This window comes from Macaca thibetana, chromosome 16 (genome assembly GCF_024542745.1).
Source record: "Macaca thibetana thibetana isolate TM-01 chromosome 16, ASM2454274v1, whole genome shotgun sequence".
NCBI classification, from domain to species: Eukaryota; Metazoa; Chordata; class Mammalia; order Primates; family Cercopithecidae; genus Macaca; species Macaca thibetana.
Window position 1 is genome coordinate 16,422,524 of NC_065593.1, and position 25,292 is coordinate 16,447,815.

A 25,292-nucleotide genomic window follows, 5' to 3' on the forward strand; every position below is an offset into this window, starting at 1 on the left:
GAGGCTCTCTCTGCCTAGTATACAGGACTGAGAGAAAGCAATAAAATGGGGCCCGCATGGTGGGAGCTGGTTGAATTGTCTTTATTAACAAACAGGATATCCAAGGCCACTACATTGAGGAGGGGTGGGGGGAGGGAGGAGGAGGGTTACTTGCTGCTCACACTATATACAGATGCAAGCAAGGGGCGTGGAGAGTGAGGGCTCCCTGCTCCCTCCCTCCACGGGGAAGGGCATGGGCTAGAAGAGGAGGAGATGGGGGTTGGGAAAGGGGGGAACGTTTTGGCTGGCGGGGTCCCCCCTCCATTCCCTGGAGTTTGGGGAAAGGGGAATCATTAAAGTGCTTTCAGAAAATGAAGAAATGGTCCCTGCCCCTGGAGTGGCTGGTGACCCCCCAAAAATCTAGGGCCCAGTGACCCCCCCCAGGGTCTGGTACATTCAAGGGGGGAGCCGGCTCCCCTGACGTGCAAATAAAGGGGTCCAGGGCCCTGCCCAGTCAGCAGCAGTGGGGTAAGGGGTTCAAGCCCCAAGCACTCTCCTCTTAAATGGAGAAAAGGGGGAAGGGGCTATGCCCACTCAATTCCTGGGAAGGGGAAGCTGTGTCCCTCCCCGGAAGCTGGGGACAGGCACAGTTTTGGGAAGAGGACATGTTGGGGAAGAGGATGGTCACGTGATCACGAAAGCATCAGGGGTCAGAGGTCACGTTCCCAGCAGGCTCCAGTGAATCAAACCAGTAAAAGCAAAAGCCCAGGGAGGGGAAAGAGGGGCGGCCCAGGAAGCCTGGCTGCAGGGGGAGAGCTGGGTCCAGTGTGGGACAGCCCCAGCCCAGGGCCCCGTCACCAGTTCATGATGCAGTTACGGTTCAGAGTCATGAAGTAAACTTGGCTGCTGCCCCCAGAGCGGACTGAGGCAAAAAACACCTGGGTGGGGCAAGAGAAGGAGTCACCACGGGCTGGGGTCAGGGGTCTCAATTAACTGGGAGAGGGGAAGAAACGGGGAGAAGGGAAGAAGGGGTGGCAGAAGAGGTGAGGGGGAGAGAGAGACTGCAGGAGATGACTCACAGTGCCCCTCACCCAGAGGAAAGGCCAGGATGTTAGGGGAGAGGGTGCACTACCAGCCCCCTGGGCGCCAGCTGGAAAGTCCTCAGAACTGAAGGGAGCGCAGGGCAGTGGTAGTGGCTGCCTTCCTTCCGAACTCCCAGAGGGGCCCGCTTTCAGGGAGACACCACGACCATCCTCTCCCCAGACCTCTGCCCAGGGGCCTGGGGTCACAGCAGCCGGGACGGCAGGCCGTTCAGAGGGAAGGAGACTCCCACCTTGTCATTCCGCTCACACAGGAACTTGAGCCTCTGGGCTCGTTTGTGCATGAAGACCCCGTCCAGGTGGCCCGTCTCCACAGAGCGGATCTCAATGGCTTTCTCACCCCAGCCCATTATCTGGTTGGAGCAGATGTAGGCTGTGGGGAAAACAGGTGAGGGGCTGAGCAGGCTGCACCCCGGGGCCACCTCAGGGGCATGTGGCTGGGAGGGCGGCAGCTCACTCACCCACAGAGGTGGGCATCTCTCCCCACTGCAGCACCACATCCTTAATGATCCGCCCGTACGTGTTGACGTAGACACCCTCGTCCTCGTAGCACAGCAGCATCTCCATGCCGTCGGTGTTGGGGAGGAAAATGATGGCATGGGGCGTGATCTGGCTCTGGATCTGGGGAGAAGGAGGTGGGCTGGAGTCTCCGTGTCTGGTGCCCAGACTGGGCGAACCCACTCCTCCAGCAGCCCCGCCAAGCTCACGTGCACAGGGATGTAGATGTCATAGCTGTTCCCCGAGTCGACATCCACAGCATGGAAGCCAGCACTGGAGCCATAGATGACCTTGAGCCGCTGCCCCTCCTCTACTGTCAGGTCGACCAGCAGAGGGCGGTGAGGGAGGTCGGCAAAGGACTGCAGAGAAGCAGAGGAGAGGAGGGCTCAGGGGCACGGGGAGAGGCGCTAGGACTCCAGATGGTGCTAGGGGCCGAGGCTGGGGTTACCTTGAAGGCCATGAATTTGTGGTAGGGTTTCGGGGCCCAGGCGTACACCTCCACGGAGCTCTTGAGGGCGATGACCAGGAACTTAATCCGCTCGTATTTCACTGGGGGCCGGAGAGAAGAGGGATGCTGAGGCTTCCCTTCTTGGGCCACGGGCGCCTCCCTGTGGTCTGTCACTACACTGCCCCACCCAGGCCCCAAGTCCCTGGCTCCCAAACTTTCTCAGCCACTAGACCCAGGCCCGTTTCTCTCTTCATGAACAAGGATGCGCTGGCCACTCCGCTGGGACATCCTCACCGACACGGTAGTGCCCGCAGCCCTCCATGTCCCCGACGGTGGTCCAGCCCTGCTTCTTCTCCACCTCTGGGTCATTGTGCAGAATCTTGTTCCGGAGCCAAGACAGGTAATACACCCGCAGTTTGTTCCTTTTCCCTGAGGGACGGACAGACAGACACACCCCCGTTCTCATCTGAGGCCCGGCTGCCACCGCCCCGGCCTCCTCTGTCGGCATGCCACAAGGGGTGAGAAAGTGCCGCTTCACCTTCCAGTGCCTGGACCAAGGCTGCCCTCCTCCCGGGCAGAAGACAGTGACAGCGCCAGGGAGCTGAGCCCCTCCTCCCTCCCCCACTCGCCGCACCTGTACCTGAGATGGTGATGAGCAGGTTGAGCCCCTCCAGCACGTCCATCTGCTGGAAGCGTCGCCGCCCAATGAGTCCGTACACCTTGCCCTGCCCACTTCGGTCCAGCAACATCAGCCCGTTCTCCGTGCCCACCAGCAGGTTGACCCCTGCAATAGGAGCCCTTGGGCAGGTCAGAGGCTCAGCCAGGCCCTTGCCTAACCAGGAGCATGGGAGCCACGCCACAGCCCCCTCAGCTGTCCCTGCCCTGGCTTACCCCAAAGGGCTGCACACAGGATCTCAGAGTTGAATCGCTTCTTGTACTTCCGGATCTCAGGGGTCTCACTGTGGGCCCGGGTGTTGGTGGGATTCACGTTGACCACAGAGCCCTTCCTCACGTCGTACTGCAGCTGGTCGAGCCGAGTGCCCTCTCCACCCACTAGGGCTGCCAGAAGGAGGAGGAGGCGGGAGGAGGGGCTGCAGCTTCTCACCCCATCTCTTTCTACCTCCATCCCCTATATCAGGTCTTGGCGCCTCATAATACACAGAAAGGAAAAAGACGGGAGGAGAAGGGGTGCACGGGAGAGGGGGATAGAGTGCTGGACCCCCCTTTTGAGTCAGAAGGCCTGGCTCAAGTCCCATTTCTGTCACTTGCTAGCTTTGAGTCTTTGCCCAGGTCCCCTGGCTACTGTGAGCATTTTCTCTCCTGTGGAGGGGTCGCAGAGGCCCTTCCTTCTCTCTGCCCGGGCAGGTGCTAGAGCCCAAGGGAGAGGTCCTGTGGCTTTGTGAGGCTGCGTCTCAAGACCATCATGCTCCCCTCCAGGCTGCCCCTGGACCCCAGCCTGATGGCAGGTCTGTCCTCCCGTCCTCACCTGTGATGGGGATGGTGTCCCCACTGCCTCCAGGCTGGTAGATCCCTAGATCCACAAACATCGTGAACGAGCTCTTGCCAGGGGCCTTTACCAGCCCACGAGACTGGTACTGTGGTGGGGGGGCAGCAGTCAGGCAAACAAGTGCAAGTCCAGCTGCGGCCCTGCCCCTGCTGCTATTCCCAGGCTCCAGCTCCCCAACTGGCACCCCCATTGTCCAGCTCCCAGCGCTCCGCCCCATCCTCTGCCATGACCCAGCACCCAGACCTCCTGCCCACCGCCCGGGCTCTTCTCCCCCAGCGGACCTGCCTCCGGCCCACTTACGTCACTGCTCCCATCCTTCGAGGGCGGGCTTTGGCCTTTGCTGTTCTCGGTGGGTGAGTGGCTGGGCTGCACCACGTCAGGCAGGTTTGTATACCCGTTGCTGTCAGCATGCAGCAGGTTCCGCTCCTCTTCAGGGGTCTACAGGACAGAGGGCAGGGTCGGCACGGGGCTGAGGAGGGCACACACAGGTACAGGGGAGGCAGCGGAGGCTCACTCACACGCTGGACCACCATGGTGCCGCCCCCGTATGGGGGCTGGGTCCCGGTGATCTCCTCGACGTCGTGGACCACCATGGTGCTGACGCTGTCTGTATCCCCATCGCTGCTGTGAGAGAGGAAGGTGGGGCCTCTCCAGGTCCTGCCCGTGGCCACAGAAGTGCCAAAGGCAGCAGATGGCAGCCAGAGCCCAGGCTTTTGTCTCTATTCAAAACACAACCTGCTCCACCCTCACGGGGTAGTCCCTGTTCCACCGTGAGGTGCTTCCCTGCATGGCACACAGGGCAGGCTGGCACAGGAGCAGACAGGCACTTGAAGAGGCTACCCCACAACACACAGGGCAGCAGGAGAGAGAAAGGAACCTGCACCCTCACCCCACTCTCTAGAGAAGGGCGCTGTTCAACCTCAGACTTGCCCCAAAGCCCTACCTCTCCCTCCACTGCCACTTCCCCTCCCTCCTTGTGCCTTGGAGTGGGAAGGCCCCACTCCCGATGCCGTACCGGCCCCCAGGGGTGTCTCTGCTCCCCTCTGATGGCCCGCCTTCGCCTTCCTCCTCGTCATCCTCACTGCTCTCCACCTCCTCGCTGGACGATGAGTAGTCCATGGCCTTCTTGGGAGGCCGAGGGGCCTCGTCCAGGGTCCGCTCTTTCAGCAACACGAAGTCCTGCAGGGAGGAGCCACGTGAGGGGCAGGGAGAAGGTGGGCCTGGGTGGAGGCAGACAAAGGGTGCTGGGACACCCCAGCAAGGTGACAGGAGGGGCCCCCACGAGCAGGCCCATCTCACTAACCTCACCAATTGCTCGCTTATAGCTCTGGGAGGGGCCGCAGGGGAAGAGCGAGCCAGGAGAGATGTTAGGAAAGAGGTTAGAAAAGGTTAGTAGCATGAGAAGCACCAGTCCCTCCATCCCCACAGCCCTTCCCAGTAGATCCGCGGAGACCCCCCCTGGCACCCAGCTCCCTGGGGCTAAGCCCCAAACCAGGATGAGGCGGGCGGTGCCGGCCACCAGGCGACTCACTGCGGGCCGGCCTGGCCGCGAGCGGTGGTCATCGGGCTTGGCTTTATTCCCAGGAGAGAGCACTGGGGAGCTGTCCAGTTTGGAGGAGGCTGGACATGGCAGGGTGGAAGAAGAAAGGTCACTGATGCCTGGACAAGGGATGGCCTCAAGCCCACACCTGGGCTGACCCCTTGCCCCTGAGCCCCAGAACTCAGCCCCGAGTTCCATACCCACGCAGGTCCTCCCTGTCCCTGTGGGTGTCCCAGTCCAAAGCCACCAAAGGCAGGGTCCATCCTGATGACTCCAGGCCCAGAGCAGGCTGCCCAGCCCTGGCTCACGTACCTCCCACGCGGTTCCGCTCCAGTGAGCCGGCCTGGGGGAGGTGCCCGTGCGAGGCCGGGAGGACACTGTCCGAGCGTTCCCAGCCAGGGTCGCTCCTCCTGAGGTCGGGGTTACTGTTGGGGGGCAGAGTCAGGGTCAGGGAGGCAGGGTGCTCCCCTCTCTGGGGTGCTGAGCTGCACTGCAGAGGGAGCCATCACCAGGGAAGCAGGTGGCAGAAGTGAGAGGTGGGAGTGAGTCGGGGGACGACTCCATTACCTAGAGGCGTTGGGCGGGCCAGGGGGCTGAGCAGGGGGCCCTGGAGGCTTTGGGGTGCCCCGCTCTGCCCGCCTTTGCAGATAGATTTGCCAGGCGGAGTTGCTGCGAGGTCTGTGAAGGGAGCACAGGGGTGCCGAGGGGGCGGGGGGGCGCTGAGGTGATGGGGCCGGGGCTTGCCCACCCCTAGGTGGGTAGGCTGGTAAAGTCCCTGTGCCCCCCTACTCCCTAGGCTGTCCTCAGACCTCACCCAGGCATTGCCCTACCCAGGCATTACCTGGCACGGACTGCCTGGGCTGGCCGGGATCCTCCGGCCCCACTGGTGTTAAGGGCAGTGGCGATAGATGAGGTCCTCTGAGGCACCTGTGGAGAGAAGTCCACGTGCTGTGGGCTGGCGCTGCGACGGGCACTTCAGAGGTGTTTGAGCCTCACCTCTGAGAGGTGAGCTCCTCACTTTGATGGATGAGAAAACTGAGGTTCAGGGAAGTTAGTGAATACGTCCAAGGTTATGAAGCTGGGAGATGGTTGGAGCTGCGGTTCTAACTCACAAAGTCTGCCCCTTAGCGGCCCCGAAACACCCTGGGCGTTTCTCCGTTCCCACGCTCCCCAGGGGCATCAATGCCACACCTCCACGTTGCCTCCTCAGCTGGACGGCTGAGCCCTGCTGGGCAGCGCCCTAGCTTTCTCTGGCTTCCCGCCCTGCACTCTTCCCCATGCGGCCCCTTCACTGCCCTCCTTCTCCTCATGACTAGTTCCTTGCTTTTCCCTGGGCCCACAGGCTGTCCTTACCTTGGGTGGGGCCTCGTTATCTGGGCGGACCCAGGCTGGGGGGTTCGGGCTGGGGCCAGGTCCTTCAGAGGTGGGGTCTGAATTCTGGCGGATGACAGCTCCTCGGGCACTGGGCGTGGCAGTGGGTGCAGGGATGGCAGGGTCGGGGTCATGGGAGGCTGGGAAGGCAGCCAGGTTTCGGGTGGGCTGGTCCTGCAGGGACTGGGATCGGGGTACAGGTGCTGCATATGGCTTCAGTGGGACCCGGTGTGCCACCAGGCTCTGCAGGGAGAGACCAGGGAGGGTGGGCTGCCTGCTCCATGGCAGGTCCCCACCTGCAAATCGGGGTCTGAGGTGGGAAGGGACTTTAGTTGCCCCTTCCTCCATTGAAGGACAAGGGGTTCCTTGAGCCTGAGGACAGCTAAGTCAGGACAGACATAGGCAGCAAGAAGCAGGTGAGTGTGTCTGTCCACATAGCCTGTGCTCTGGGATCCTGGCTCAGGGCTGAGCAGGTGTGTGTGTGCGTGTGTGTGTGCACCTGGGCTCTGAGCAAAGCTCCCTGTGTCTGCATTAACACAGGAGTGGGGGGAGACTCACCTTGTGCGGTCCCTCCTGGGGCTCCACCGGCCTCTGCATAGGAGGAGTCTGGGAAAGGGGTCCTGCAGGCCCGGGGGAGGCCTGGGGGATGGAGGGCTCAGGCCCCGTGCTGCTTGGCTTGCTCTTGGCCAAGGGAGAGTTCTGCTGCTTGTTCATCCTTGTTCTCTCTTCTACCTGTGATGTGAAGGGATGTCAAGCAGGCCAGCTCTTGCCTCCCTGTTCTCAAAACTGAGGGTCCCGCCCGCCCTCACCACTCCTGTCCTGTGCTGTGTGCTGTGTACTCCTTTCCCCTGCTCGGTGCCTGTTCCTGTGAACAACCACTTCTTGTGGCTCTCCAGGCCTCAGGCAGTGGGACTGCAGTCTCAGGAGGCAAAGGAGGCAGTGAGTACCTCTCGGGCCCAGGCTGGTTTGTCAGCGGGATTCATGCCCCGACCATAATGGTACAGGGGCTTCCTGTCCCCGGGCAGGAGCTGCTGCTGCTGCTGTTTCTGAAGCTGCTGCTGCTGTTGCTGCTGCTGCAGGGACTTGAGGTAGGCATGCTCCTGCTGCAGCTGCCTCTGGAGACGCTCTGACTGCCGCTGCTCCTCCAGCTGCTTCCGCTTGTATTCCTGGGCCCAAGGGTAGGGAGAGAGGGCTCAGCAGAGTGTGGCCTGGGAGTCAGAGCAGGCATGCCCTCTCTTTTCTCCAACTGCCTAGAGAGGAGATGTATTCCCTTGATGTCTTGGGTGAATCCCTTCCCTTGAAGTGTTCCCATCCCGTTCCAGCAAAGAAGCTCTGAAAAGCATCTTCCCAGAGGACGCTGAGGGACCCGTTACCAGCAGCAGGGCCTGTTCCTGGAGCAGCTGTTGCTGAAGGATCTCGAGCTGTCGCTGCTCCTCCTCTAGCCTGTGACGAATATATTCCTGGGGGGCGGGGTGTAGGGTGGGGGGCAGAGGGCAGGGAAGGAGGAAGAGGCAGAGGAGGGCAGCAGCAGCGAGTTGGAGAAGGAGGAAGGGATCCGCAGGAGGAGGATGAGGGGGTGCAGGGGAAAAGTAAGAGAGAGGTAGGGGAGGGGATGGCATGAGCCCCGGGGGGCCACGCCGCACAGATGGGGAAGAAGAGGGCACAGGGAATGAGGGGGATGAGGAAGGGGCCAGGGAGAATCAGGGATGGGGTACAGAGATGGGAATGAGGCAGGGAAGGAGGAGGGAGGGGGCCAGGGTTGGGGTTGAAGGGTGGGAGAAAACAGAGAGAAAGAGTGAAGCTAGAAAAGATAGGAGGAATCTGGGTGGGGGGGAAAGAAGGGGGAAGGGGACGGGGAGCAGGGGCGGCAGGCAGCAGGAGCGGGAGGGCGGGAGGGCAGGGATGTGGGTGCGGCGCTCTACCTGCTCGCGCTCCGCCTGCCGCCGCTCCTCCTCCCGCCGCAGAACCTGCATGTCCTCCAGCCGCCGCTGCTGCTCCTTCTCCTGCAGCTTCCGCTGCTCCCGCTCCCGCCGCTGTTGCTATGGGAAGAGCCAGGTGGTCTTAAGGACCATACCGGACACCGCGGCAGCACTGTCCCTCCATGGACAGGGAGGGAGCTCTCCTTGCTCACCACGGAGGCTTGCGCTTGTTTCTGTAACTATACCCATCCCCACCCAAGGGCCCGCGGGGCTGGGCTCGGGAAAACAGCCAGTAGCTGTGATGAGAGAGGCTGTGAGACTGACCGCTGCCTGTGGGGTGTGCTTAGCTAGACAACACCTTCCCCTACCCACACCCCACCAAACAACAAACAAAACCCGAACTCAAAACAAGCATCCCCAGCACTCCTAGCCTAAAACCGACCTTTGCCTGAAGTCCATACAGAGCGGGTCGTAGCGATAGACTTTGGCCACAAGAGGGCACCAGGTGCCCGTGCACAGAAAGCACAGAAAAGGGACCTGGCCCGCTCCTTGGCAAGCCCCGATGCCCAGGTGGTACTTGACTTTCACGGTATTTCCGATCACAAAGTCTACCACAACCACCACCGCCACCACCGCCTACAACAACAAAAGCGCAAGCCCTAAGGGGCCCTTACACTTGAGGGAACTTGTGCCTATTCCTGCAATGAAGTTGCTGGCACGCCTTCTCCACGCCGTTAGATAGGACTTTGTCACTATGCTATCTGAACACTATATTTAATTAATTAATTTATTTATTTATTTTTTGAGACAGAGTCTTGCTCTGTTCCCTAGGCTGGAGTGCAGTGGCATGATCTTGGCTCACAGCAACCTCCGCCTCCCGGGTTCAAGTGATTTTCCTGCCTCAGCCTCCCGAGTAGCTGGGACTACAGGCGTGTGCACCACCCACATCCGGCTAATTTTTTGTATTTTTAGTAGAGATGGGGTTTCACCATATTAGACAGGCTGGTCTTGAACTCCTGACCTCATGATCCACCCGCCTTGGCCTCCCAAAGTGCTGGGATTACAGGCGTGAGCCATCGCGCCCGGCCTATATTTTCAAAACTGCACAAGGCTCTTCTGTAGCAGGTTTTCTTGCAAATTATTTTTTGTTCAACAATGAGAGGGCCTGCTTTGGGGGTAGCAGGTGGACAGTGTGGATGCTGCGGGTTATTATTATTATTATTTTTGTTGTTGTTGAGACAGAGTCTCGCTTTGTCGCCCAGACTGGAGTGCAGTGGCCGGATCTCAGCTCACTGCAAGCTCCGCCTCCCGGGTTCACGCCATTCTCCTGCCTCAGCCTCCCGAGTAGCTGGGACTACAGGCGCCCGCCACCTCGCCCAGCTAGGTTTTTGTATTTTTTAGTAGAGACGGGGTTTCACCGTGTTAGCCAGGATGGTCTCGATCTCCTGACCTTGTGATGCGCCCATCTCGGCCTCCCAAAGTGCTGGGATTACAGGCTTGAGCCACCGCGCCCGGCCGGGTTATTATTATTAGTAGTAGTATGGGAGATGGAGTCTCACTCTGTCACCCAGGCTGGAGTGCAGTGGTGTGATCTCTGCTCACCTCTGCCTCCCGGGTTCAAGTGAATCTCCTGTCTCAGCCTCCCAAGTAGCTGGGATTACAGGCACGCGCCACCACACCCGGCTGATTTTTGTATTATTCGTAGAGATGGGGTTTCACCATGTTGGCCAGACTGGTCTCAAAAACTCCTGACCTCAGGTGATCCACCCACCTCAGCCTCCGAAAGTGAGCTACCGCATCTGGTCTATTGCCTATTATTTAGACACATTTTTTGTTAAGTCCAGCTAATCATGAAATTTGAAATCATGTAACTGTTTCAACAGAAATGCCATTGATTTAAGGCATTTTATTTTATTTTAATTCTGAGGCGGAGTTTCACTCTGTCGCCCAGGCTGGAGTGCAGTGGCTGGATCTCAGCTCACTGCAAGCTCCGCCTCCCGGGTTCATGCCATTCTCCTGCCTCAGCCTCCCCAGTAGCTGGGACTACAGGCGCCCGCCACCACGCCCGGCTAATTTTTTGTATTTTTAGTTGAGATGGGGTTTCACTGTGTTAGCCAGGATGGTCTCGATCTCCTGACCTCATCATCCGCACGCCTCGGCCTCCCAAAGTGCCGGGATTACAGGCGTGAGCCACCGCGCCCAGCCCCATTTAAGGCATTTTAAAACCTGTTCTCCCTGAGGCCCTAATGGACCCTGGGAAGGTCAGCAGGAGGCCGCGCCAGGCCTGGGCCCTTGGGAGACAGCCCACCTCCTCCACGCGGCGCCGCTCCTCTTTCTGCTCCTCTATGCGCCTCTGCCGCTGGTGCAGCAGGTGTTTGATGTGTGCCTCAGGGTCTCGCTGCTGCTGCTGCTGCAGCTGCTGCTGCTGTTTTAAAGCCTCTGAGTTGCTCTTATTTTCCTGCTGGAGGCGGAGAAATTCCCGGCGTAGAGTCGACTCTCCAGGCACGTTCATGATGGAGCTGGGCAGGGGTGGCACAAAGAAGAGCTGGGGTCAGAACCCTGTTGGTTCCCACTCTCAACCCCGTGGGCCCGCCTGAGCGGGTGCTTTAACTGGATCAAAGCCTCTGCCTCTGGCCACTCCCAGGTGGCCAGGAGACTCACTGTCCCCTGCTGCCCGGTCTTCAGCCCTATCCTCCTTTCCTATTACTGCTGCGCCCCACCTTCACCCTGAATTGCTCTCTCCCCAGCTCTTGCTCACTCATTTGTTCCACTTCTTAGCACTCGGGAATTTGGCTTCTAGGAGTCTCTACCTCTCTGTGCCCATCACCCCCAGGCCGAGCATCTCCAAAGCCAAGCACCACTGTAGTCCCCCCACTCAGTGATGACCCCCCAACCCCCGCTCCGCCTGCCAGGCCTACCTTGGCTCTCCTTCCTCTCCATGGCTGTCGTCTTCCTCCTCGCTGCCGCTGTACTCATATTCTGTCTCCTCTGCAGGGGAGACCACTGCTGTTAACTCACCCAGTACCCCAGACCCCGCCGTGGGCTAGGGAAACCTCGGGTGGGCATAACCAGAAGGTCTGTCTGGGTGGGCACGCATGAGGGGCCCCACCCACTTCCTGGGAGCAATGGGAGGACAGTGTGTCTCAGGTGTGGGCCCGGACAGGGACCAGGACTGGGTCCCTGGGCAGCTGAGGTGTGGCAGAGCCTGTGCCTGGGCTCGCACACGTATGTGCTTAGCATGGAGTTTTCATAAGGATGTGAAAGGCCGGTCCTCCTCTGGAGGGCTGACCCAGATTGGGAGGGAAAGGAGGGAAAACCCCTCGGCTGTTGCAAGTTTGAGAACGATCTCCTTGGACAGGGAGAGCTGGGGCCAAGGAGGGGAGCAGGAAGGGAAGCCAGGAGTGAGCAGGGCTGGCAGAGAGGAGCCAGGCTGGAGTGTCCCCTAGTACCTGCCCCTCCAGCCTGCCCACTGACCTTTCTCACCCCGCTTCTTCCGGGATCGGTCAATGTGGTCCTTAAGCTGGATGCGGACCTGCCGCTCCGTGGGCTGGTCCCGGATGAAGGGAAACTTCAGCAGCTGCTCCGTGGGTGGGCGGCTCAGGTAAGTCTTGATGAGACATGTGTCAATGAAGTCAATGAACTTCTTAGACCTGGAAACAGTGGTGGCTCACACTAGGAGGGTCCCCTCAGAAGGGATGGGTGCAGGAGAAAGAGAGTGGATCACTCATCCACAAGCCACCTTGACATCCCTCCTGTCTTCATATCCCAACACCAGTCACCGCCCTCTGCCCCCCAAAATCTCTTCTCTGGTGAGATCCAAGCCTGAGCACAGAGGGCATGAAGGTGGGGATGACCTTGTCCAGGGACCTTCCTTCCCAGAGCCCACACTCTCAGAGACCTACCACTTCTTGGACTTGAGTCTGGGCGGAGGGTTCCGAGGAATGAGGAAGAGGGCCCGCATGGGGTGCATGTCACACAGAGCTGGACACAGAAGAGAGGCCCTCAGTCCCTTCCACTGCACTGGAGCTACAGGACCCTTCCTCAGCAGGATCCCAGGACCCAGCTCCTCCCTACAGCCCTCTCTGGGCCCTTGCTTTCCCTCCGCTCCCACTCCCGGCAGACTCAGAACTTACGGGGGGCTCCCTCTGCCATCTCGATGGCTGTGATTCCTAGAGACCAAATGTCACTCTACAGACGGGAGAGAAGGAACAAGTGAATATTCCCGACAACTCTGCCTTGCAACCTCTCTTCACCCACCATCCTGGCCTCTTTAGGAGCCTTCCTGGGCCACCCTCCTTCCTGCAGCAGTGCTCTCCAACCCCTCCCATCTTCCCACCCACACTTGCCTTGCCATAAGATGTTCCCCAGCCCCTCACTGCTAACATCATCCAACTTTCCTTTGTTCCCCAGCCTGCTCAGGCGCCATGGTCCCCATACTGTTGGCAGCCCCCATGCTCCCAACTTTCCACTCCATACCCTGTAATCGTAGGTGGCATCGGGGTTCTCATCACAGGCGATGACCTCTGGAGCCATCCAGTAGGGAGTCCCAATGAAAGTGTTCCGTCTGCCCACGGTGCGGTCCAGCTGAGCACTCACCCCAAAATCCACTGTGAAGACAGAGAGGGAGGGGTCAGCATGGAGAGTCACCCCTGCTCCCTTGCCTCACATCCCTGCATGCACACACAGGACTTGCCTGAGGCAGCTGAGGTTCTGGCCCTACCCAGACACCCCAGCACCCTCCTTTACCCCATCAACATCCTGAAGCACCCAATTCCACCCTCCTGTATCTTAGAGAAAAGCCCCGGTGAAAGGATCACGGACAGCATCCCAGGCAGGAGGGTCATCAGATCCCAGCTCCCCAGAGCAACCTGCAGAGCACCTGGCCCATAACAGGTGACAGGTGTGGAGCTTCCTGAGGGATTTTCAGCAGGAGGCAGGGCATTCCAGGGGGAGAGGGGAACGGGGAGGGAGCCTCCCCAACAGGGAGGAAGTTGGGCCTGAGCCACCAGAGGGAAAAAGGGGTGCCTCATTCTCTGTTCTGGGGGTGAAAGGGCCCCGTCAGCCTCAGAAGGAGCCGGCGCACCTAGCTTGACCTCAGCATTCTCTGTCAGCAGCACATTCTGCCCCTTGATGTCTCGATGGATGACCTTGTGGGCATGGAGATGGGCCAGACCCTGGGACAGGAGAGCAGGGAAATTAGCCATGGTGTTGGAGGGGGTGGGAAAGAGTAAGTGGGCAGTGAGTTGAGGGGACAAGGAGCAATCAGTCTGGACAGGGCTGGGATGAAGGAGCAGACCCTCTCCACCAGGAGCCCAAGCAAGCTGAGCTGTCCTGGAGAGCTTCCTCAGACTGGTGGCTCCAGGTGAATTCCCAAAGTTGCAGGGTTACAGGTGGAGAAGTGGCAGAGCTTGGAAACAGAGGAGCTGTCTCCTTCAGCAGCCTGAGACTTCCCAAGGCTGGGACCCTGCTTCCACATCCCACCCGCATCAGGCCTGCTGCTCCCGAAAGGGGGCAGTTATGTCTCCTCCCAGTGCAGGGAGGATCTTTGCTCATGAAGAAGCTCCAGCCAGGGTAGCAGAGGAGGAGAAGACAAGGGGAGGGGGCCTGGAGCTCACCCTGAGGATCTCCCTGCAGATGTAGGCGATACAGTCCTCCTTCAGGGCGTTTCCTTTCGTGTTCTTTACCAGGTCAGTCACTGAACCAGCACCACAGAACTCCATCACCAGCTAGGATCCCAGGAAGGTACGGAAAGGAAAAGTATCAGTCAAACAAGCCCCCCAAACCCTGCCCCAATCCTCTGCTAGACTCCTGGAGAAGGACCAGAGACCTTGGGGCTAGAACTGGTATGAGCTGGAAAGCAAGGACCACAGAAGCCTCAAAAAGGCCACAGGACTTCCTGAAGTCGAGAGAGAGGGAAAAAGGCTGGGTGCGGTGGCTCACGCCTGTCATCCCAGCACTTTGGGAGGCTGAGGCAGGCAGATCACCTGAGGTCAGGAGTTCAAGACTAGCCTGGCCAACATGGTGAGCAAGACTGCGTCTCAAAAAAAGAAAAAAAAAAAAGAGAGAGAGAAGGAATACAGAACTGGCAGGTGGGGCTGGGATCAGGGTAGGAGTCCAATGAATCCCTGAAACTGTAGACAAAATGATGCAGGTATATGCGTTTTCCTTGAGGAAGGGTCTAGTACTTTCATCAGATTCTCACTGGGATTCCAAACCCTAAAGCGGTTAAGAACTACTGCTTTACGGCCGGGTGCGGGGACTCACGCCTGTAATCCCAATACTTTGGGAGGCTAAGGCAGGTGGATCACAAGATCAGGAGTTCGAGACCATCCTGGCTAACACGGTGAAACCCCATCTCTACTAAAAATACAAAAAGTTCGCCAGGCATGGTGGTGGGTGCCTGTAATCCCAGCTACTCAGGAGGCTGAGGCAGGAGAATTGCTTAAACCTGGGAGGCAGAGGTTGCAGTGAGCTGAGATCACGCCACTGCACTCCAGCCTGGGCGACAGAGCGAGAGTCTGTCTCAAAAAAAAAAAAAAAAAAAGAACTATTGCTTTGGATCAGGGGCTGGACCAAGGCCTGCTTCTGTACGGTCAGCAAGTCAAGAATGGTTTTTACCTTTTTTTTTTTTTCCTTGAGTGGAGTGCAGTGGCGCAATGTCGGCTCACTGCAACCTCCGCCTCCCAGGTTCAAGTGATTCTCCTGCCTCAGCCTCCCAAGTAGCTGGAACCACAGGCGCCTGCCACCACACCCCGGTTAATTTTTGTATTTTTAGTAGAGACGGTTTCACTGTGTTGACCAGACTGGTCTTGAACTCCTGACCTCGCATGATCCACCCACCTCAGCCTCCCAAAGTGCTGGGATTACAGGCTTGAGCCACTGCGTCTGGCCTGGTTTTTACATTGTTAAATGGTTGCGGGAAAAAACAAAAAAAGGAATCATATTTTATGACATGTGAAAGTGAAAAAACATTCAAATGTGAGTGACCTCAGTGAAGGTGTTGGGGGTATAGCCATGCTCATTTGTTTACGTACTGTCTATTGCTGCTTTTGTGGTACAACAACAGAATTGAGCAGCTGGGACAGCAAATATGACCCGCAAAGCCTAAAATATTTACTGTCTGGCCCTTCACAGAAAAAGTTTGCCAGTCCCTGACTTAGAAGCAGAAAAGGGACTAAGAATCAGTGATTCTCCAGGTCTGCTGGAGACAGAAAGAGTGCATAGGGTCTATCCAGACAGCTGCAGCAGGGAACCTGGGAAGACCCTGAGAGAAACTCCTCCAGAACAAAGAGTAACAAGGCCAGGAGATGAGGAGGGCTCTGGGTCTGCACCTCCCAGGGAGAGCAGCTGAGACCTGGAGGCAGAGAAGATGGCTCCAACCAGGCTTCCTGGGAATCAGCATGCTTGTCCAAGTTTTCACTAAAAGCCACACCCAATGCAGGAAAAGGTTGGATGGACACATATATTTGCATATGCAATAAAAGTAATTTGCATGTGCCTACTCCTTGGAGAGCAGAGCACAGTGAGAGGAGGGGAGGACCTGTGCCCAACAGGTCCAGAAGGGGGTGCCCGGCCACTAATGCCTCTAGCCAGACACCATCACCACACACACCTGGCACGTATACCTCCCTGTCACCTTTCTCCCTTTCTTTGTGTGCATGAGTGTGTGTGTTCCCAAAAAGCCTAAGGGCCTTGGAGGCCAGGACCATGGCTCATGCTCGTCTATACAGAAGTGCTTAGTAAGTGCTTGTCGTCTGAATGGCTGCTGGGAGGGGAGACCTGGCGTCAGTGCCAAAATTCCCGACAGCCATTGCCACACTCCCTGCTGCTCCATCCTCAGGGACTGGGCTCAGTACCACAAAGGGTGAGGCTGGGGGAACATGTCAGCACCAGTGCCCAGGCTAGGGAGGGGAATGACTCTTAGGAATGTTCTGGGCCAGGCAGGAGGAATTTGGGGGAGGCCCCAAGCTCCGCAGCAGGCTCTGGTTTGAATGGTGACCCAGAAGGGCTGGGTGCACTGTAGCATGTGGGGTGCTGTTATCTCCCACAAATATTTTGGTTCTGTTGCTTTCCCAGGAGCTGTGCTCAAAGGCAGGAAAACTGATGGACGGCCTCCCCATGGTCTCTCTAGCCTTTGCCAGGATTATATTTGCTTATTAAGAGCCGATCACACAGTGTGAGATACTGGTTAGAGGAAGGGTTGGGGCAAACGCCAGGACCCCTCCCCACAAAACACTCAAAGAATGAGAGGCTGCAATTCATGGGGGCTGGAGTGCGGGGCCATCCATGAGGCAGGAGGCTCCTCTGGGTCCAGGGACAGGGGAGGCTGGGTAGACCGGAGGGAGGGTAGCTGGCGAGGACAGATGCTGGGCGCTGATACCGAGTCCTAGTGAACGGCCCAGAGACACGGGGTGCGGGGAGGGCAGGCAGGGGGGCGTTTCTCACCCAGAGCTGGTCATCGTTTCCCGGGGGGCTCTTCTTGATGAAGGCTCCATAGTAGGTGGCAATGTTGCGGTGATGAGAGTATTTTTTCAGCATGTTGATCTCCTGTTTGATCTCTTCTTCCTCATCCTAGGCAAATGGGAGGAGCTGAGCCCTGAGACTCCCCCCACACTCCCTTCTCGGTGGTCCAACCCTCCCACTGCCCAGATCCACTCCCTACCTCGGTGACATCCATGACCTTGATGGCAGCCAGCTGCCCAGTCTTGACATGCCGACCCTGCAGGACAGAGGGATCTGAGTCTATGCTCAGAGAGCGGAACGTTCTGAGGGCTTGACTCTGGGAGACACAGCTTTTGACTGTTTTCTGTCTTACAAAGTGCCCTTTGGCTGGGCGCCATGGCTCACGCCTGTAATCCCAACACTTTGGGAGGCTGAAGCAGGCGGATCACTTGAGACCAGGAGTTCGAGACCAGCCTGGCCAACATGGAGAAACCCCATCTCTACTAAAAATACAAAAATGATCCAGGTGTGGTGGCGGGCGCCTGTAGTCCCAGCTACTCAGGAGGCTGAGGCAGAATCGCTTGAACCTGGGAGGCAAGCCAAGACCAGGCCACTGCACTCCAGCCTGGGGGACAAAGCGAGACTCTGTCTCAAAAAAAAAAATAAATAAATAAAAATAAAGTACCCCTCATTGTGGCTACACACCTCGGTGAACGTGCTGCTCATGGGAGTGGACAGAGGCAGAGCGCTCCTGAGCCATCATGGTCAACAGAAAAAACCACCTACAGTGGACTTCCAAGTTACAGGCTCAATAAAGGTGAAGGGTCTCCTCCCAGAAAAACTCAAGACAGATGAGTCAGAAACACTTAGGTTCTGTTCCAGCCTCTCTGGCTTGGACTTTACAGTCTGAAAGTCAGAGCAGGGCGGGAAAGATACCTCTTCATCCTAATGCAGGATGGAGGGAGGAGGAGGAGGAGGCTGGGGAGGGAGGGGCTTTGCCTCACCCTCTTCTCCTAAGCAAGACAAAATGTTGGGGTGCTTGCCTGACTCACCAACTCTGGACAGGAGGCCTCTCCTAGAATCAACTTCACCCACACAGCTTTTTATTCTTGTCGATAGGGAAAGAGCAGAGACAGAGCTGAGATTTTAGGGAACTTAGAGAAACACAGAGGGGCCAGCTAACTGGTTGGCTAATGCTCCCGCCACCGTCACCAGTCCGAGCGGGAAAAAACTTCCTCTTCGAGTGTGTCCCAGTCATTGACCTCCTCCCCCAACATCCTTCTGAAATTCCTAGTGGGAGCATCTAAGGCTTGGAGAGGAAAGCCCAAAGGCTTCCTGGGGAGCAGCGGAGTGGAGGAAGGCGGCCCCTCGTGGGGATGGATTGGCTTTGCCAGCCCACGGGTTATTTTTAACCTTAGCCATTCAAGACCCCAAGTCCAGAGACGCAGAAGCACATGGCACCACTATTCCCATGGCAACAACAAGGCAAGAGATTGCGGGTGGGGTGTCTGTTTCCCCAAAGTTTGCAAGAGAAGGAGCGTAAGAGAAGGGCAGGTGGTCTCAGTGACACAGGAAACACGGGGCTAGAGATGCAGAAGAGACTTGTGGCAGTATCAAGCACTCTGTCTGGAGATGAAAAAGCCACGGGTCCCAGGGGCTCCAGTAAGAGGCAGCATTCACCCTGAGCATCCTCACTCCCCGCTGGAGCGGCTCCCCCCATGCAAATGTGAGCAGGGGTCAGGCCACCTCACTCCCCGCTGCAGCGGCTCCCCCCATGCAAATGTGAGCAGTGGTCAGGCCACCTCACTCCCCGCTGCAGCGGCTCCCCCCATGCGAATGTGAGCAGTGGTCAGGCCACCTCACTCCCCGCTGCAGCAGCTCCCCCCATGCGAATGTGAGCAGTGGTCAGGCCACACGGGAGGGCTGGGCTGGCCAACCTAAAAGCTACCATCGGTGGCTGAGAACATGCCACTTCTGTCAGGGACAGAGGCAGCTCAAAAGCAGAAAGCCTGAGCTCTGGCTCCAGCAGGCCAGCTGTGGGAGCAGAGGCCACTTCCCCTCTGCAGAAGGCCACCCATTAGGTCCCACTACCTCAAAGTCCTGGGTCTCTTTGTGGTCCGGGGAGAGGCCAAACCCACACCTCTGGCCTTAGCGCTCTCTGAATCCCAGGAGAGTTCTGACACACAAGGCCGTATGCCCTTCCGCCTGCTCTCACTGCTGCAAGCCACCCTTCCTGGCTTCCGGCCTGTTCCCACCACGTCCGGGACTGGCTCTGCACTCAGGCAGGGAGAGGCATCAACAGTGCCTCCTCCTGGGTGCTCTTTCCTCTCCCCTCTCTACCTTTCCAGGGACTCTGGCATCTCCCATAGCCCCCCTCAGACCTGCAGACCAGGAACCTACTTCCTTCCACTCCTCCCAAGAGTGCCCTGCAGATGTGGAGGTCACACTTCCGCACCATTCGTCTCACCTTGTACACCTGTCCGTAGGTTCCATTGCCGACCACCTCCACAAGCTCAAAGATCCCAGCAGGGTCCTAGGGGCATGGGACAGGAGGGAGACAGAAGAATACTGCGTCAGCACTTTAGAAAAGGATTACAGAGCTAGAGAGGGGGAAAGTGGTATCCAGTCAAGATATGAGAGTGAACACCAGTATATCACGAGGGCACGCAGTGGGAACCCTGGTGGCTGGTTGCCCTTTCCCTGGATTAGTTCAGAGTGAACGTTCTATGGGAAAAGTTGGAAGAAGTGAGTGGCCGGGCGCGGTGGCTCACGCCTGTAATCCCAGCACTTTGGGAAGCCGAGGCGGGCAGATCACAAGGTCAGGAGATCGAGACCATCCTGGCTAACATGGTGAAACACCGTCTCTACTAAAAATACAAAAAATTAGCTGGGCGTAGTGGCAGGCGCCTGTAGTCCCAGCTACTCGGGAGGCTGAGGCAGGAGAATGACGTGAACCCGGGAGGCGGAGGTTGCAGTGAGCCGAGACTGTGCCACTGCAGTCCAGCCTGGGCGACAGAGCAAGACTCCATCTCGGGGAAAAAAAAAAAAATAGAAGTGAAAGAACGTGGAAGTCAGAGCCCAGATAGCTTTTCAAAGACATGTTCCCGGCCGGGCGCGGTGGCTCAAGCCTGTAATCCCAGCACTTTGGGAGGCCGAGGCGGGCGGATCACGAGGTCAGGAGATCGAGACCATCCTGGCTAACACAATGAAACCCCGTCTCCACTAAAAAAATACAAAAAAAATTAGCCGGGCGTGGTGGCGGCGCCTGTAGTCCCAGCTACTCGGGAGGCTGAGGCAGGAGAATGGCGGGAACCCGGGAGGCGGAGCTTGCAGTGAGCCGAGATCGCGCCACTGCACTCCAGCCTGGGTGACAGAGCGAGACTCCGCCTCAAAAAAAAAAAAAAAAAAAAAAAGACATGTTCCCGATTTCAAATCCACTGAGAAACTGCGTCTGTATCCTCATCTGCAAAATGAGGGTGCCCGAGAACCTGCCTCTGGGGTTGGTACTCACATTTTAAGTGGAGAAATGCCCATCAAATGCTTCAGATGGTTCCTGGCACCAGAGTGTGAGCCCAATAAAAGTTAATGACCATTATTATTATCTTTCTTTTTTTTTTTTTTTTTTTTTGAGACGGAGTCTGGCTCTGTCGCCCAGGCTGGAGTGCAGTGGCCGGATCTCAGCTCACTGAAAGCTCCGCCTCCTGGGTTTACACCATTCTCCTGCCTCAGCCTCCTGAGTAGCTGGAACTACAGGCGTCTGCCACCTCGCCCGGCTAGTTTTTTGTATTTTTTAGTAGAGATGGGGTTTCACCGTGTTAGCCAGGATGGTCTCAATCTCCTGACCTCATGATCCACCCGTCTCGGCCTCCCAAAGTGCTGGGATTACAGGCTTGAGCCACTGCGCCTGGCCTATCTTACTTCTTAAAAGCAGGGATGAGGAAAGCTAGCAGGGAACAGGAATTTGAGGGCCACCATCCTTTTGTCCTTCCCTCTTCCCAGTCCCCCTGACACTGAGGGCTTCCAGGCCAGGGTTTGAGCAATCGGGAGCAGAGGGACCTGGAGGGAGGGAGTGAGCAGGTGATGGTGAGAAAGGGCCTCTGAGAGGGGAGAACTTTCCGTTCCTACTTTTCTGAGCCAAGCAGTACCAGGAGGAGAGGGCCTGAAGGGCTCGAACAAAGCCGCTAAAGAGGCTCATCCTGCCCCTGGGCCAAGAGCAGGCAGGCCTGGCCTCAGTAACACAGCTGCTGTCGGAGGCCACCCGCACCCTCCTGGCAGAACTTTTTTTTTTTTTTTTTTTTTGAGAGAAAGAAGTTGGGAGGTGGAGCTGCAAGCTGAAGAGACACATAGACCAGTACTGTCCACACTCCTGCACCTCCTGCAGAATGATGGCTCTTTTTTTTTTTTTCTTTTGAGTCTGGGTCTAACTCTGTCACCCAGGCTGGATGCAGTGGTACAATCATAGCTCACTGCAGCCTCAGTCTCCTGGGCTCAAGCAGTCCTCCCACCTCAGCCTCCCAACACATTAATATTATAGGCATAACCCAGCATGCACAGCTAAAAAAAATATTTAATAGGTGTAAAACACAGTAGGATCCACAGGAAAGAGAGGTGCTATCACTGCAGTGCGGACGGCTAACAAGAGGTCTTCCTGACCCTGAGAGCTGGAAGTAACATGAAAAAAGTCATCTCATCCATCTTCAGTTCTAGACTAGAGGCTCAAAGACCACAGAGTTCCCCACAGCGCTGCCCAACAGAAGAATTCATCCACTCTGAGGCCTCTGAACTGCCTGCTGCGAAGTCCTTCCTTGAATCAAACTAGTTCTTTCTGAGATGGAGGGAGACAGGAAAAAGGACCTATGGTCATAATTTTCTGAACACTCCTAATCTAAGAGGGAAAATACCGTGGGCCTGTTAGAGCTGTAATGATCTGTCACCATCAACTCAAATTACTGTAAGTACATTTTAATTTTGTAACCTTGACTCCCTAACTGTCTCCTTCCCCCATGTTTGGGTGGCACTGAGGGATGAAGGAATATTTGAGGTCAGACACCCTGGGTTCAGATATCGACATTTAATGGGTTTCAAGTTGGTTTCCTGAAAACTCCTACTGGAAAGGGTGATTCAGAGAAGCAAGATGGGGTCCCGCACGTGACACTCTGGTTGTGATCTCTTACCCTCTCCCCACCCAGATGCTCCATGTTTCAACAGCAGCACCCCTTTCCCACCACGGTCTAGTCTCTGCCTAATCCTCCTCCTCCTCCCTTTTCTGTGTCGCAGCCACCCCGTCCTTTCTCCCTTCAAAATGTGCCTGGCTTGTCTGCCACCTCAGACCAATCCCTCATGTCCTCCCTCCTGGAGCTCTTGCCTCCCCATGTCTTCCTTCTGCTGCCACTGATTTAACTCTTCCAAAATGGTGCTTTCCTGATTTTACTCTTCTGCCCAGAACTGGTAGCGGGGCTCCCCAGTGCTTAGAGAGTCCCAACACCTCAGCCTGATATTTAGCAATGCCCCGTTATTATTCAACCACTAAATATCTTCTGAGTGAGTGCCTCCATTTGCTCTGCACTGGGCGAAACCCTAAGCAGAGAAAACCTGTAACGTAATCGTATCTCATTTCATTCATCCATTACGTATTTCTTGAGCACAAACTATGTAATAACTCCCAAATTAGACACAAAAGGGAGCTCACCGATACATGAGAAATAGAAAACTTTATAATTGTATAGATTGGCCAAGTACTCAAATATAAAAATGTGGCAGTCTACAATTATGTATCACAACAGCAGCTGAAAGCACGAAAGTCGCTGAGACAGGGCTTGGTGTGGCAGAAAGAGCACGGGAGAAGGGTTTTCAACTCTGGCATTAGTCGTGTGTCTCTGTGCAAGTATTTAACTGTTTGAGGCCTTGTTCCCCTCCCACAAGCTAAGAGGGGGTTGGACTGTGTAAAAAGTCCACTTTAGGGTTGGGCATGGTGGCTCATGCCTGCAATCCCTGCACTTTGGGAAGCTGAGGAGGGTGGATCATCTGAGGTTAGGAGTTCGAGACCAGCCTGGCCAACATTGTGAAACCCCATTTCTACTAAAAAAATACAAAAATCAGCTGCGTGTGTTGGTGGGCACCTGTAAACCCAGCTACTTGGGAGGCTGAGGCAGGAGAATTACTTGAACTCAGGAGGCGGAGGTTGCAGTGAGCCGAGATCGCGCTGCTGCACTCCAGCCTGGGTGAAAGAGTGAGACTCCTTATCAAAAAAGAGAAAAGAACAGAAAACGAAAAAGAGCAGCAAAGACCATGCTGTGCTGTGGGAGAGTGGTCTGGGTTTGAATGTTGAATTGGGGATGTTGCTATGGGAGAGTGGTGACAACGTGCTAGCGGCCCTAGCTCCCTCTCAGCACCTCCTCGGCTTCAGCATCCACTCTGGGAGCGCTTGAGGAGCCCTTCAGCTCGCCGCTGCACTGTGGGAGCCCCTCTCTGGGCTGACCGAGGCCGGAGCCGGCTCCCTCTGCTTGCAGGGAGGTGTGGAGGGAGAGTCGTGGGTGGGAACTGAGGCTGCGCACAGAGCTCGCAGGCCAGTGCGAGTTCCCGGTGGGTGTGGGCTGGGTGGACCCTGCACTTGGAGCAGCCGGCTGGCAACGCGGGCCCTGGGCAGTGAGGGGCTTAGCACCTGGACGGGCAACTGAGGAGGGTCTGCCAGGTCCCCCAGCACTGCAGCCTGCCATGCCCAAGTCTCACCCCCACAACGCCGTGGGCTCCCACACAGCCTGAGCCTCCCCTGACGGGTGCTGCCCCCTGTTCCGCGGTGCCCAGTACCATCCACCGCCCAAGGGCTGAGGACTGTGGGCGGCCGCACGGGACTGAAAGGCAGCTCCGCCTGCAGCTCAGCATCCACCAGGCGAAGCCAGCTGGGCTCCTGACTTGGGTGGGGACTTGGAGAACTTTTATGTCTAGCTGGAGGATTGTGTATGCACCAATCAGCACTCTGTGTCTAGCTTGGGGTTTGTGGATGCACCAATCAGCACTCTATGTATAGCTCAGGGATTGTAAACGCACCAATCACCACCCTGTGTCTAGCTCAAGGTTTGTAAACACACCAATCAGTGCTCTGTGTCTAGCTAAAGGATTGTAAATGCACCAATCAGCACTCTGTCTAGCTCAGTGATTGTAAACGCACCAATCAGCACTCTGTCAAAATGGACCAATCAGCTCTCTGTAAAACGGATCAATCAGCTCCCTGTAAAACGGACCAATCAGCAGGATGTGGGTGGGGTCAGATAAGGGAATAAAAGCAGGCTGCGGGAGCCAGCAGTGGCAACCTGCTCAGGTCCCCTTTCCACACTGTGGAAGCTTTATTCTTTCGCTCTTCGCAATAAATCTCGCTGCTGCTCACTCTTTGGGTCTGCACTGCCTTTATGAGCTGTAACACTCACTGCAAAGGTCTGCAGCTTCACTCCTGAAGCCAGCGAGACCACGAACCTACCAGAAGGAAGAAACTCCGTACATATCTGAACATCTAAAGGAACAAACTCCGGACACACCATCTTTAAAAACTATAACACTCACCGCGAGGGTCCACGGCTTCATTCTTACAGTCAGTGAGACCAAGAACCCACCAATTCTGGACACAGTGGGAGAGCAGTCTGGGTTTGAATGTTGGACTGGGGATAAGGATACACAGGTACATTCTATTGGGCAGTTAGAAACAAGGATCTGTAAATACAATTTACAGACATTTGTGAGTGTGAGAGTTGGAGATACAAACAAGATATCCAGGGAGAGTGTGAATGGCCACAGGCAACACATGAGAGCAGCAAAATAGACGCCAGAAGAGGAGATGGTCATGGAGGCTGCAGGGGGGATAAGGGGAGAGTGATGGCCTCGAATGCGGCAGAGCAGCCAGAGGGCACTGAAAAAAATCCCACTGACCTCAGCAGCTAGGAAACCACTGGGAACTGCCATTGTGTGAGCAGAGGGCAGACAGCGGGGGCTGGAGGAGACGGGTGTGCTGAGGAAATGAGGGCAGCACCCTTTCTGGAGAAGTCTAACCTTGAGAGGAAGGGGGGAAATCAGATGACAGAGCTGGCAGCAAAGTCAGACAATACGGTTTTCAAAATAGGGAAGATCGTTCATGATTATGGAAGGGAAGAAGCCAAAAAGGGTGGATGTTTGAGGAGTTGATTTTTCTTTTGATTTTGAGACAGAGTCTCTCTCTGTCACCGAGGCTGGAGTGCAGTGGCATGATCTTGGCTCACTGCAACCTCCACCTCCTGGGTTCAAGCGATTCTCCTGCTTCAGCCTTCTGAGTAGCTGGGATTACAGACATGCACCACCACACCTGGCTAATTTTTGTATTTTTAGTAGACACGGGGTTTCACCATGTTGGTCAAACTGGTCTCAAAGTCCTGACCTCGTGACCCACCCGCCTCGGCCTCGCAAAGTGCTGGGATTACAGGCATGAGCCACTGCGCCCAATTTTTGTATTTTTTATGGAGAC

The 25,292-nt window shown here is 56.6% G+C and overlaps 3 protein-coding genes across 18 annotated transcripts in view; 1 reads left to right on the plus strand and 2 right to left on the minus strand.

The window, feature by feature from the left end:
* Positions 1 to 25,292, plus strand: part of VMO1 (vitelline membrane outer layer 1 homolog) — a 200,421-nt gene that overhangs the window by 85,223 nt on the left and 89,906 nt on the right. The gene's annotated exons all lie outside the window — the stretch shown is intronic.
* C16H17orf107 (chromosome 16 C17orf107 homolog) overlaps positions 1 to 25,292 on the minus strand; it is a 206,416-nt gene that overhangs the window by 4,844 nt on the left and 176,280 nt on the right. The window lies entirely within an intron of this gene.
* The window catches only part of MINK1 (misshapen like kinase 1), a 69,954-nt gene continuing 44,727 nt past the window's right edge, over positions 66 to 25,292 (minus strand). Inside the window, exons 2-34 of one of the 16 annotated variants that reach the window (XM_050765205.1) lie at positions 19,272 to 19,337; positions 17,025 to 17,081; positions 16,808 to 16,933; positions 13,978 to 14,088; positions 13,446 to 13,536; positions 12,839 to 12,969; positions 12,496 to 12,550; positions 12,265 to 12,343; positions 11,837 to 12,012; positions 11,281 to 11,350; positions 10,671 to 10,881; positions 8,366 to 8,482; positions 7,817 to 7,903; positions 7,391 to 7,609; positions 7,002 to 7,175; positions 6,426 to 6,626; positions 5,914 to 5,999; positions 5,640 to 5,750; positions 5,385 to 5,497; positions 5,064 to 5,152; positions 4,836 to 4,859; positions 4,548 to 4,711; positions 4,051 to 4,156; positions 3,833 to 3,970; positions 3,512 to 3,620; positions 2,917 to 3,084; positions 2,666 to 2,809; positions 2,320 to 2,454; positions 2,026 to 2,126; positions 1,787 to 1,936; positions 1,541 to 1,700; positions 1,313 to 1,452; positions 66 to 917 (exon numbers count right to left, since the gene is read on the minus strand). In XM_050765205.1, coding sequence (XP_050621162.1) covers positions 834 to 917; positions 1,313 to 1,452; positions 1,541 to 1,700; positions 1,787 to 1,936; positions 2,026 to 2,126; positions 2,320 to 2,454; positions 2,666 to 2,809; positions 2,917 to 3,084; positions 3,512 to 3,620; positions 3,833 to 3,970; positions 4,051 to 4,156; positions 4,548 to 4,711; positions 4,836 to 4,859; positions 5,064 to 5,152; positions 5,385 to 5,497; positions 5,640 to 5,750; positions 5,914 to 5,999; positions 6,426 to 6,626; positions 7,002 to 7,175; positions 7,391 to 7,609; positions 7,817 to 7,903; positions 8,366 to 8,482; positions 10,671 to 10,881; positions 11,281 to 11,350; positions 11,837 to 12,012; positions 12,265 to 12,343; positions 12,496 to 12,550; positions 12,839 to 12,969; positions 13,446 to 13,536; positions 13,978 to 14,088; positions 16,808 to 16,933; positions 17,025 to 17,081; positions 19,272 to 19,337 — 3,993 coding nt within the window. In that variant the 3' untranslated portion in view covers positions 66 to 833. Of the gene's footprint in view, positions 918 to 1,312; positions 1,453 to 1,540; positions 1,701 to 1,786; positions 1,937 to 2,025; positions 2,127 to 2,319; positions 2,455 to 2,665; positions 2,810 to 2,916; positions 3,085 to 3,511; positions 3,621 to 3,832; positions 3,971 to 4,050; positions 4,157 to 4,547; positions 4,712 to 4,835; positions 4,860 to 5,063; positions 5,153 to 5,384; positions 5,498 to 5,639; positions 5,751 to 5,913; positions 6,000 to 6,425; positions 6,687 to 7,001; positions 7,176 to 7,390; positions 7,610 to 7,816; positions 7,904 to 8,365; positions 8,483 to 10,670; positions 10,882 to 11,280; positions 11,351 to 11,836; positions 12,013 to 12,264; positions 12,344 to 12,495; positions 12,551 to 12,838; positions 12,970 to 13,445; positions 13,537 to 13,977; positions 14,089 to 16,807; positions 16,952 to 17,024; positions 17,082 to 19,271; positions 19,339 to 25,292 lie in introns of those variants that run through there. The other 15 variants (XM_050765202.1, XM_050765200.1, XM_050765216.1 and 12 more) reach the window with 15 other exon arrangements.